General features: G+C 37.5%; 2 protein-coding genes across 3 annotated transcripts; both read right to left on the bottom strand.

Annotated features, from left to right (window-relative positions):
• Positions 1-457: 457 nt before the first annotated feature.
• LOC121967847 (TOM1-like protein 5) lies at positions 458-6,535 on the bottom strand. Of its 2 annotated transcripts, none has more exons than XM_042518337.1 (10): positions 6,373-6,535; positions 5,800-5,907; positions 5,459-5,537; positions 5,222-5,320; positions 4,992-5,105; positions 4,259-4,416; positions 3,618-3,693; positions 3,241-3,326; positions 1,797-1,958; positions 458-998 (listed from the first exon to the last, which is right to left on the bottom strand). In XM_042518337.1, exons 1-10 carry the CDS (start codon positions 6,387-6,389, stop codon positions 623-625), a joined length of 1,275 nt encoding a protein of 424 aa, XP_042374271.1. In that variant the 5' UTR covers positions 6,390-6,535; the 3' UTR covers positions 458-622. The 2 variants fall into 2 exon arrangements, with proteins under 2 accessions (XP_042374271.1, XP_042374272.1); XM_042518338.1 differs by having other exon boundaries at positions 6,316-6,505.
• An 809-nt stretch (positions 6,536-7,344) lies between these two features.
• Positions 7,345-7,899, bottom strand: LOC122055255 (dirigent protein 1-like). The gene has a single exon (XM_042616623.1). The coding sequence runs from the start codon at positions 7,897-7,899 to the stop codon at positions 7,345-7,347; it is 555 nt and encodes a 184-aa protein (XP_042472557.1).
• Positions 7,900-12,159: the final 4,260 nt, after the last annotated feature.

Genomic DNA, 12,159 nt, shown 5'->3' on the forward strand with positions numbered 1-12,159 from the left:
AATCCAGACAGGTCCATGGTTAAATAACGGCAAGCCGAACCTATCTCACGTCATCAAGTCTGAACCGAAAAGGTGCGACCCGGGAATTGAACCGCGATCCATATTATGAACGACGACCATATTGTAAGCTCGTCGCTTGGATAGGACACATTAAACTTACACAACTAAATATCATTAGAAATATTTTAAATCGAATTTATATAGAATTTGAAGTTCCAATGTTTTAATAAGATAAATAAATCTTATAAAAATTCATTATCACCCATATGTTAAACAATTCTTACACAAATGTAAATTAACTTAATTCGTACAATTTAAGAATATTAAATCAAGAGACCGATTATGAAAATTTTTGCAAGTTTATGTAATACATAAAAGAGTTTGAATTAACAAAGCAACATGCTCCCAACATTCTATCTGAACGTCAAGGTCTGTGAGAGAGCTCGAAAAATGCACATGAGATGGTAACCTGATAAAATAGCCATTGATTTTCCTGCCATGTTATATACAGCACTCACTTCTCCAAACCAAAGAGAAGATAAATTACAATGAATGGAATGGTCAGCATGGTCTAGGGGAAAACAATTGCAATTTATCATAAGCATTAGTCTTCTAACGGCCATCAATCACGAAAACCAAATACATCTCTTTCACTAGAATCAGTGCTGCAACTTCCAGAGCTGTTGCTGTCGTGGTTGTGCAACGATAAATCCCTGACATGAGCTGCGAGACCTGAACTGTCCATGGCTTTGTTGTTAAAGAAGCTCTCCCTCTCTCTGTGTTGAGACGGTGGAGGTGGTAAATCGGCTCTCGAATGTTGTTTGCTTCCTAAACCAATAGACTGATTGTCAGGTGGGCAAGGTTTACCATCTAGTTCAGATGGTTGAATGCATAGTGGTCTGATGATAGGTCGGCTCATCTTTTCCTTGGGAACGGATCTGAAAATATTTACCGACTCATCTGAATCCTCCTCAGCACATGCTTTTCCTTTCCTTATTCTGTAAAAAAACCAATAAAAAAAAAGTGAAGCAAATATTGCACCCAAGATTGCCAGGACAATAATAAAAAAAAAATATGCGTTCAACTGAAATTGGCTAGGATGATTTAACCAAATTAACCTCTAACATACTTAGAGAACATCAATAATAAATCGAGTTATTTGGTGCCTTTGCAATTCAATGAGCAACCAAAATAATCCAATTAACTTCATAGCTTCAAAAGATATTCCTAGGTCTCGCTTAACTGTTCTTACAACACCAACTTGTGCAACACATTCCCTCTATTCTAGTCACCCCACGCAACCATTTGAAAAATAACACCGCCTTAATAACATAGAAGTTTACACAAGTTCAGGGATTAGGATCATGTGTATTTCACTTACCCTTTTCACCTCATGGTAATAAAAGGAATAAGGGTTAATGTTTGACATTGTACAAACCAAACTATCCTAGTAGTTAAAAAATCGGTTCAGAAACACTTCGTAACTTAATTTATCAACAACAATTTTTAACCTGAGACAAGCAACATGACCGCACCAGATATAGCCAAGACCTATTGCCGTGAGTGTCTTTATTGCCGTCATCGTCATCATCATAAAGAATTTATGATCATTATGGCAACAACATACAAGCAAACCTATTTTACTAGATGAAGAACTCTATTCGGAAATACAAGGGTCTTCCAATATCAACATCAATCAAATTTATAACAAGATAGTGCCAACTACAGCTGACACATATTATCTTCAGGATGTTTTCAGCAAATGCACACAAAAAAATGAAGCTAATTAACATTACCTTCGCCATAGGCTTTCGGCATCCTCTTCCTCCTCCCCTTCCCCATGGGCATCACAAGCTGGAGTAGCTGTAGCATTAACTGAGAGAAGTCTATCATGGTGACATAATACCTGATGTAACTGCTCGTTCAACTCAATGGCTTGAGTAACCAACTTCTCATCCCTGAAGTTAAAAAAACACCAGCTTATATTTGAGGTAGCAACATGTAATTTCTTTTACAGAACAAACTCTAGAGTCATATGGCAGCAAGCACTCTCTAAATTAAAAAGCACTATCATTAAAGAATTAAATCCTCTAACTGGGGGTCATTAGATAGTAAAAAAGAGGATTCATTATGTCAGATGATAAGATGGTTGTTGCTTTAACCATAATATGAACCATGTATTTGGTAAAATGTTTGATGCTGGAGAACAATTATTGATTGTGGTAATAAGACTAAGAGATATAAGTCTCCACCTACTTGAGAAATTCTACTATTTCTCTAGCTTGAATCTTGTTACACAAATATCCACCTACCCTTCCTCCTACTAATGATATATTCACTAATATATTTTCCTTGTTGAAGAAATTCAAGATAGCTAAATCACTAACATGCAAGGATTTCCTGTCCATCCAAATTAAATATTCCCTTTGATTTGCAAATAACGTATGCCAACGAAAATTATATGGAATCTAACTAGTAATTTCATCCGCTACTAGCCTGAAAAGAAGCTTAGTAGTTTTAGCACTAGCAATTGTATAGCAATATATGTTAATAAAAATCATAGTCATATCTTTATTCTTTAATCGACATTACTCCAATAGTTTTCTTATTAAATAAATAAGATCTATTGTAGAGTTCCAGACACAAAACCAAATTAATTTTATAAGTTTTTTGTTTCATCATTTATTCTTCTCTTGATTACATTTCTCAAAAATTCTATGGCACAACTCAACTAACAAATTCTTCCATCATAAGAATAACCTTAATTAGCATAAACATATATTTACCTAGTTTCCAATTATTAGTCACCTTAATTCTCAGTTTAGTTAAACAAATTATAAATGGACGTTACATATTTTACAGGTAGACTAGCAAAGTTTAAGGTTTCATCCCATGTGCCAACTGGCACACGAAATGGCACTAGACAAGGCTGCTAGCTGTGTTTTGCAGGAACTAGAAACATATGAAATATTGTGTTTCATCCCATATGAAATATTATTCATGAAGGAACAAGGAGCATCCAAACAATGAATAAAAGAAGTGATCAAAAGAGAAAAATCATATTACTCCACTGTGTTTTGCATTTCATATCTATTTTGATTTTTTTTTCACAAAGACAAAAAGGTGAAAATTGTTTGTAAGCTTTGAAAGAGTAAACAAAATAACCTTGTCCAAGGAAAAAGTTATGAAAACGTCTGTCTAAATAGATTTTTTTTTTAAAAAAAAGGATTGGCATTTTACCGTGAGGTCATCACTAGCTGCATGATTCGTTGCTTCTGAAATGAGCATTGTTCCACTAGATCCAATATAAATTCATCAGATGCACCCTGATCACATAGCACAACTTTATATGCGAATATATATCATAAATTCACTAATGCAAAATCTTCCCATATTTCAACAATCATATTGTCACCTAAATTCCTAATTTTTCAAAATCATAATTTAGTGATCTAGTCATGATCGAAAATGTCACACTTATTGATACACGAACCAAATTATGAATACTAGTGACTTCAAAGTAATGACCAACTTAAACCACTTGACATGTTGAACTAAGAAAATCATACATTATTATATAAGAGATGCACAAGGAAAGCAAGTAATTTAAATGATACCAGTGGAAGCTTGGGATCTAGAGCATTCAACACATCACGCAGTACTTCCAAGACGCTAGAAGCTTTATGTATTACGCTGAGAAAACAAGCAAGGAAAAGAAGAAATAAGCATGCCACATCAGTTGAACATTGTAATCCTTTGTTGGAAGAGTAAGAATAATGATCATTGATGTTCCAAGAAAAACAGTGCTTCAAAAAAGTCTGTTGAATGATTTCAAGCTCCAATATAGCATGAAATGTTTGATAAAAAAATGTGTAAGCTTCATGCTGTGTGAAAACCAATGCTTCGTCACTTCAAATAATATTTTAACTACATACTTTCCAACCATGAACATCTCAATTATTTGTTCTCAAAGTTACAGATTCCAGTTACCATTTACAGCTTTCGTCTTTTAAACAACCAAAGAATACCAAACAAGCAATTCATTGCATACAACATATGATGTCCCAGTGTTATAGATTTATGTGGTTCTATATAAACATTGAGATAACATCATGTGGAAACTTCTAAATTAATGGAATAAAGCTTAAAGCATTCACTCATCCACTTTAACCATGCAGGTAAACAACTGCCGTAGTCTCCAGCTGCTAATGACACAATAAGCTAAATTATCCGAAGTAAAATTACCAGGTCACTGTACCTCGAGTCAGGTATGGACTGAGTGGTTAGCTGTTTCACAACATTCCCTAGTTTCTGAGACGGGAATTCTTGAGATTGAAAATTGTTTACTTGCTTTTTGGGAGAAGATTTTTGAGGTATGACAACATGAGGCTGCTGAGAAAATTGTACTCCAGAAGACTTGTTGAGGAAGAGAAACCAAATTTCAGTAATGAATCAACTAAACAATCATACTGAATAAGCTAGATGGATTGATCAAACTAAGCAAGCACACTACAACAACAACAACCAAGTTTTACCCCACTAAGTGTGGTCGGCTAGGCACAGTATATATATAAAAAAAAGAAGGGGATGAGACAAAGGGAATGTAAATATCCAACAATAGCCAGTTCTGCTGTCTTGTCTTAACTGTCTTATTCATCTACCTGGAGGTTAGGAAATGCTATAAAATAAATACTTCTAATAAATTTTGATTTTAGTAAAAATAAAAGTTAAATTATGTCAAAATGTAATCTATATTGCATCTCAATTATAATTAGCAGCAAACTACTAAAACTTGGACCTTCGAAGAGATTTAGCATCTCACCGAAAAAAAGAGACAAAGTCTAATCACAGTGCAATTATATAGGATTGATTTAGATAAAAGTTCAAACATACACTAGCATCTTTGAACAAAATCACTGGGTAATTGATTTATAAGATTTCTTGATGAGAATCACTTGCAAATGGATAAAGTTTGAGCTTGCATTACTTACAACAAGCTCAAAGTATGCAGCATAGTACTGTGGGTATTTTCCAGAGGCTCCTCCAAGGGCTGTTTGGGTTGCATCAAGAAGAAGAAATATTCTTTCTCGAACAGGCAAGTCAGACTGACACCAAATGAGTCAAATTAGTTATTAGTTATTTGTTTGTCCAAAATGACAAAAATATATTATCAGCATTTAGTAGAAGATATATATACACAGACAAAATATTAAGAAACAACCTTTTTCTTCACGATCTTTACTAGAATTGACAAAATTTCATTATCAATCACTTGTTTGTGAACTTGCTCTCCACAGTTATTCATTACCATTTCCAGCAACTGCAATAACAATCAAGTAATATAGACATATAACTCATCCTCTTGAAGAAAAGAAAAGCAATTACTGACATTCATAATGTAGATAAATTATTATTTGGAAGAAATTATATTTCAAAAAAGAATATAAAGGGAACTTACCATAACAGAGAAATATTGCGTATTAACATTTTTATTCTTTAACTGTTTTTTTATTGACTTGATGACAGCGTTGGATTGCCTGCAAAAACAACCAATTGTAGTAATAACACATGAGGATGGTGCTTTAAGATTGAGAGTGTAATGGACAAACAAAACACATGCACAAAATGGAAAAAACATCGGGGAAAAGAAGTTTTAATCTTTTACAATTTCATATTAATATTGACATTATAGTGAGAAATACTTTGCACCTAAAATAGATAGTTCATAGTTATACGAAGGCAATAGGAGAGTTGTAACTTGTAAATGACAATCACAATGATTTAAGAAAAATGGTATACAATGGATCATGTGTAATAAGTTCACAAATCTCGATATTCTTGGCCCAATCCATCTCTTTTAATTTCTCACTTGTTGCCGAATTTACCATATCAGCAGCCATTGATGTCCTGCAAGCCAACAAATGATACGCGTGAACACAAAGTAAATATCAAATCTATTCCAAAATAAGACATGCACCTCCGTGCATAAGTTAAGGAACAGGTACAAAAAGGACATGAAATTGAGCAACAATTTTCACTTAAAATACAACGATTTGACGTAAAAGTAAATAAAATTATCAACTCAGCGTCACAATAAAAAACGATTCTTTTCAACGAAAGCAACTTGATCCGCCATACGAAGATATCTTTTCATCCCAAAAACCTAAAATGAGGAAGAACGGGGAAAATAAGCCAACTTAAGAGGAGCGCAACCGCTAGTAAAACAACGTAAAGCTCCCAGAGAAGATATCTTTCACATACTAACTAGATAACAGGAAGAACGTAAAGGAAGAAGATTTAGGACACCCAAAATACCGTCACAAACGAGAACCAAGTCAAACGACAATTAGGGTGAAGGTCGGAAAATAAAACCGCAATAATCCCCGCATTTCGCCACTATTACTGCTCGATCCAACCACTCCTCGCCTCAAGCCTTTCTGATTTTCCGATCTCTGGCCAGGGGAATCAGGGGCTAGGAAGAAAGCCAGAGAGTGAACTGTGGAGGTCGAGAGCGAGAGAGAGAGAAGAGGGCGAAGAAGGCGCTGACAGCTATAAGACAGGGTGCGACCGGTGAGGCCGAGGGCCCAGCTCAACAGTTGCACTGCTCCTTCTCCCTTGCCCGTCTGATACGACGGTGAAGAATCCATCGAGACCGTCCGATGGAGCCGGTAGGGTCCACCGAGGTGGAACCAGGAAAATACCACCATTGCCAGAGTCCACATTCCCTGGACCGTGCCGCCGGCGTGAACGGGCGACACGTAGCATCAGAGCTGGAGCGACACCAGGCGTGGAGCGCACATGGGATTGGCGGCTGCCCGGGACCGACCCAGTTGGCTGGCGCCGACTCGAGGGCCCCGCGACAGCTTTAGGATTCGTGCCCCCCTTGCATTAAACCCGGAAAGGGAAGGACGGAACGCTTTTTATGATCGTTCATTCACTACTTGCAAAATTGGCCACAAAAAGTTTACACTTCTAAAAAATATTTTATTTTAATTAACTACTTGGAAATCCTGCAGGTATATTTTATTTAATGTTGAGGTTGGCAGTTGGCACATGGTCAGCAGGTGTTTCTTTATGAATTAAAAACACGCGTAGGTACGGCCTTGAATAATCTAATTGGTTAGCAGGACACTTGTCAGTTCTTTCTCCGTATAATCCAACTCCAACTTTGATCCTTCGTTGGAAAATATAGCTGTATAAGCCATTACATTAATATGAACAGGGAACAATTATATTTATAGACTGATCTCCAGTTTCCATCCTCAAGAATTATTGAATAATTTATTTAATATTCTGGGAACATATATGATATATCATAGAAGATAAACTGATTAACGAACATCATCAACGGAATGTGACGTAGGCATCGAGTTGCGCGGTGAGTGTCGTGTTTGTGCTACGAATTTCTCGTGTCAAGAGATACCCTCCCGCCGATCGGAACCGGCCGGTGCCGCCGGTGATCGCTCGTTCGAATAGGGTCCCGAGCGGAGCCACCGGGAACAGCCCCTGCACGGCCAGTGAGCTCCCGTCGTACTCGCCGGCCGTGAACACCAACTGGAAGTTGGTAAGACCAGAATCCTCGGCGGTGCTCGAGCCGACTCCCATGCCCTGGTTCCGGCCTATGATCGGTGAGTCGGGGTCGACACTCTCCCTCAGGAGATTGTCATAGACGATGACGTTGCCGAAGCCGGCGCCGGAAGTGGAGGTGCGGCGCTCGACGGCGTACACGACGGTGGCGTCGGGGCCTGATCCGAGGACCCTCTCGTGGTTGTAGAAGCGCAAGTGCAAGTAGACGTCGGGGAAGATGGAGCGGGAGGAAAAGGCATCGACGGATGCCAAGAGAGCGACGGAGAAGAGGAGGAGGAAGAAAGAGTTAGAAGGTGCAGAGGCAGATGCCATTTGCAGGGAGACGATGAAGTAATTAACTGAATAATGTGTGCCAATTCTGGATGTTTAGGCGGATGGATGTTCGAGTATATAAAGAGAGAGAGGTCTTCCTGTCAATTCGTGTCGTCGGAGAAGGAACCATCGTCGTCTCCGGCATTGCTTGCTTGCCTTAGCAGTATCACATGAGTGACTTCATCGTTCATCAAGTTAAATTATAAATTAATGCTTGTTTAATTAATTATCTGTTAGATTAGAAGCAACACGCTGCAATGAAAATTAAAAGAACTTGAAATCAACTTTGCATCTCTATTTCTCTATACGACTGAAAACTGATTCTATTATATAATTTGCATGTATTGACACATAATTTTATTATGATATTTGTGCTTTCATGATATTTAGTTATTACATGATAGATTTATAGAATTAAGTAAAAATTTAATCCCAATAAATATAGAGAAATTATCCTCTCATATAATGACTAATTCTGATTTTCCCATTTATTCTCTCCGCATGGTTGATTTTATTATTTTTTTTAACAAAAATACAGAATTATGATATTTATCTATTTTTAGGGGAATATATGAGAAAAATTCTCTTTCCTTTTTCTTCTTTTCAGAATTAATGTCATATGAAACCTACAACCTCGAAGACAGTAAGGATCGATATAGAAACCTTCCTAGCGGTCTTCGGATGCATTGCACCAAAAGATTTCTTTAAATAACAAGAACAACCAACAGAAAAACCAAAAATACACTATTCGTCCATTCTGCTTCTTCTTTTTATCATCATCATCTTCATGTCTCCCAATTTAGCCAATTAATGATCAGCAGCCATCAACCTTGACAGAGTATGTTCTATAATTCTTATTTCTAAACTCTCCCGTTTCCTCTTTACCTAGTAGAAAAGGATAATTTGTGATGCAGATATATCTCTGCATTACCCAAAGGGAATTATGGAGAAGTAAAAGGGTATTTTGATCTTTGCACAAGGAAAGGGTTTTCGTTTTGATTTTGCTCTCCGCCGGAGTAGGTGTTGGTTTTGATTTTGCTCTCTGTCAAAGGAGGTTTTAAGAGGGAGGCCGCCGCAGAGGGGAGAGGTCTTTTTGGGCATTTTGGCTTCCGCCGCCACGAAGAAGGGGAGCCTTCGCATTTTTCGCCACGATCGCAACCACGACGCAGGCATGTCGCTACCCTCGCTTGGTGCCACCTCGCTGGAGGCTCTCACCGCCACATCTCTGGAAACCTCGTACGCCTCTCTCTCTCTCTCTCTCTCTCTCTCTCTTCTTCGCATTTTTCCAGCGTTGTCGCCTCACATTGAAGACTGCCTCACTCTCGCGAGCGTCGCCTTCAACGTCGTCCGCCGTCGATGCCTGCTGCCTCCGTGACCAGACTACTCCTCCTCTCTTCCTCTCTCCCTAGCGGCAGCCATCGCATCCAACGACCAAACGTCACTCCCCACCTCACCTCCTTCATCGTCTACCCCTCACGTCGCCTTCGCCGTCGATCGGACCACGCAGCCCATGCGGCGCCGCCTCCGGTGCACATCCAATAGCTTCTGTCGGTCACCCAGGGGCCTCTCCAACCTTGTCGTCTCAAGAGTTGTCGTCGGAGGCTGCCCGCCTCCAGCGGCTGCTATTGAAATCAATAGGTAGAGGAAAGAAATAGTATAAAGCTTTTTTATAATCTTATTACTAAAATCAATAGGCTTATTTATACAAATTGTCCAACACAATAATAGAAAGATTAAATAAAGCATACAATCATAATAATTATAAACATAGTAATATAATAGACTTTGAAATATTATTTTTCATATTTAATTCATGTTGATCTTGATTGTGTGTCAAATATAATAAATCTCAATTGATTGAAATCAATTAGAGATTATTTCCACTATTATCATTACCTCCCGACAAACTCAACGGGAGTGTCTGAACGTTGAGTTTAAGTGCTAACTTAGTGAAACGTTGTCTATATAATGACTTAGTAAATATATAAGTAATTTGATCTTTCGTAGAGATATAAGAAATCGAAAGTTGTCGAATCGCCACACGCTCACGAACAAATTGAAAATCAATCTCTACATGCTTGGTACGAGCATGAAAAATAAGATTTACCACAAGATAAGTTGCTCCAATATTATCACACCATATTTTAGGCGTAGCAATTGGGAAAAAGTGTAATTCTGAAAGAAGAGATTGTAGCCAAATAATTTCTGACGTTGCATTAGTGATAGCTTTATATTCAGTTTCAGTACTCGAGCGAGAGATTATAGGTTGCTTCTTTGAAAGCCAGGAAACAAGATTTCACCCAAGAAATATAGCATATTCACTAGTAGAACGTCTATCTTTATGAGATCCAACCAATTTGTATCACTGTAGGCAATCAACTCTCGTGAAGACTGACGATATAAAAGAATACCATGTAGAATAGTGCCTTTAAGATATCGAAGAATTCGCTTAACACCTTCCCAATGATGTTCAGTAGGAGCATGCATAAATTGGAAGACACGATTCACAGCGAAAGCAATATCAGATCGTGTAATTGAGACATATTGTAGGGCATCAACAATACTACGGTAGATCTGGAGGTCAGACATCAAAAAAGAGGATGAAGGTGCAGTGAAACCACTCTCAACGATTGGTGTGGAGATAGGACGTGCATCATCCATTTTAGCTCTTTGTAGGAGTCCAGTAATGTATTTGCTGCAAGAGAGAAGACAACCTTCAGAATGTGAGAGAAACCCTATGTCAAGGAAAAAACAAGCATTGGTAAGATCCCGAGTAGGAAACTCTTGACGAAGAAGATGTAGTAAAATAGTAATGTCATTTTGATCACTACCAGTTATTAATATATCATCCACATAAATCAGAACAAATATTGAAAATTCCTCATTACATTTGTATAATAGGGAAGAGTCTGTTTTTGAGCCAGAAAATCCCTAAATATGAAACCAGGTAGATAGACGATAAAACCATGCACAAGGTGCTTGTCGAAGATCATATATAGACTTCTGAAGTTGACACACATGTGTTGAAAGTTACAGATAGATGAATCCAGGAGGTTGCTCTATATAAACAGTTTCTTCAAGATGTCCATGAAGGAAAACATTGGAAACATCTAATTGGTGTATTGGCCAATTGGAGCTTACAGCTATAGATAGTAGCAATCTGATAGTTGTAATTTTGACGACTGGACTAAAAAGTCAATACCTGGTTGTTGATTAAAGCCTTTAGCAACAAAGCGAGTTTTGTAACGTTCAATAGAACCATCTATATGATACTTAATTCGGTATATAGCACTACAAGAAAACAGGGCTTCAGAAACGGATTTTTAAAACGGACTTAAAATCTGTTTTAAATTTTAGTAAATCAAAAACGAATTTAATATGGAATTACTAATTAATTATATTTAAATAAAATATAATATATAAAAAAATATTTGAGACGGAATTTAAAACGAACCAAAAATGAATTTATAAAAAAATATCTAGAAACAAAAATAAATACAGATTTAAAACAGAATTTAGATACGAAATTTTATTTGACAATAAATCTGTTCATATATTTTTAAACAGAAATGAATTCCGTTTTTAATTTATATTCAATTATAAAAGAAGTATATTAAGTTTTTTTATCATTATTTTATTTTATTTTAATAAACCCTATGCTAAGTCCTCTCGTTCGTCTCCCTCGCTAATCTTCCTCGCCGACTCAACTTTCTCGCCGAGCTTTCTCGTCAATTGCTTTCTTGCCTACTCTTCTTCTTGTTTCTCGACGACGTCATGTATCTGACCCGACTCTGCTACTCGTATCTCACCAACTCTGCTGCTCGTATCTCGTCGACTCTGCTGCTCTCTCTCAAAAGGTAACCCCTAATTTCTTCTTGAATTTTTTTGTAGTGTCATTTTTTTTGCCTCCCAAACATACTAGAGCTTTTTAACTCTTATGCAGTTTGGGTACGAGATGGATGGATGGGGGGTGGGGGGGGTTATATCAGCTAGGGCACCGAGGTTTAAGTTTCTATCTCATTCCCTCGTATTTTCGCCGCGGATTTGGGTGAGGTCGTTCGGCGTTGATGACTTGCATGGTTTTCTTATAATATGAGTTGTTCCCCTTGAATCGGATTTGGTTGCGGCGTCTGTGGTTATTGGATTCCTTCGCTGTCTTTACGAAGTTCCCTTTGTTTTCTTTTGTGCTGATCGAATTGTGATAGGTAGAGATGCGAATGTTTTCAATTGTTGGGTCGAATGAAGGGGTGGCCTTAGTGC

Source organism: Zingiber officinale, chromosome 3B, assembly GCF_018446385.1.
Source record: "Zingiber officinale cultivar Zhangliang chromosome 3B, Zo_v1.1, whole genome shotgun sequence".
Classification (NCBI taxonomy): Eukaryota; Viridiplantae; Streptophyta; class Magnoliopsida; order Zingiberales; family Zingiberaceae; genus Zingiber; species Zingiber officinale.

Excerpts from the sequence above, each read along its gene's own strand:
- LOC122055255 (XM_042616623.1), bottom strand. The coding sequence starts at position 7,899 with ATGGCATCTGCCTCTGCACCTTCTAACTCTTTCTTCCTCCTCCTCTTC.
- LOC121967847 (XM_042518337.1), bottom strand. Across the intron at positions 5,106-5,221 it reads TAAAGATCGTGAAGAAAAAG|TCTGACTTGCCTGTTCGAGA; the intron begins GTTGTTTCTTAA and ends ATTTGGTGTCAG. Across the intron at positions 4,417-4,991 it reads CTGCATACTTTGAGCTTGTT|TCTTCTGGAGTACAATTTTC; the intron begins GTAAGTAATGCA and ends TTCCTCAACAAG.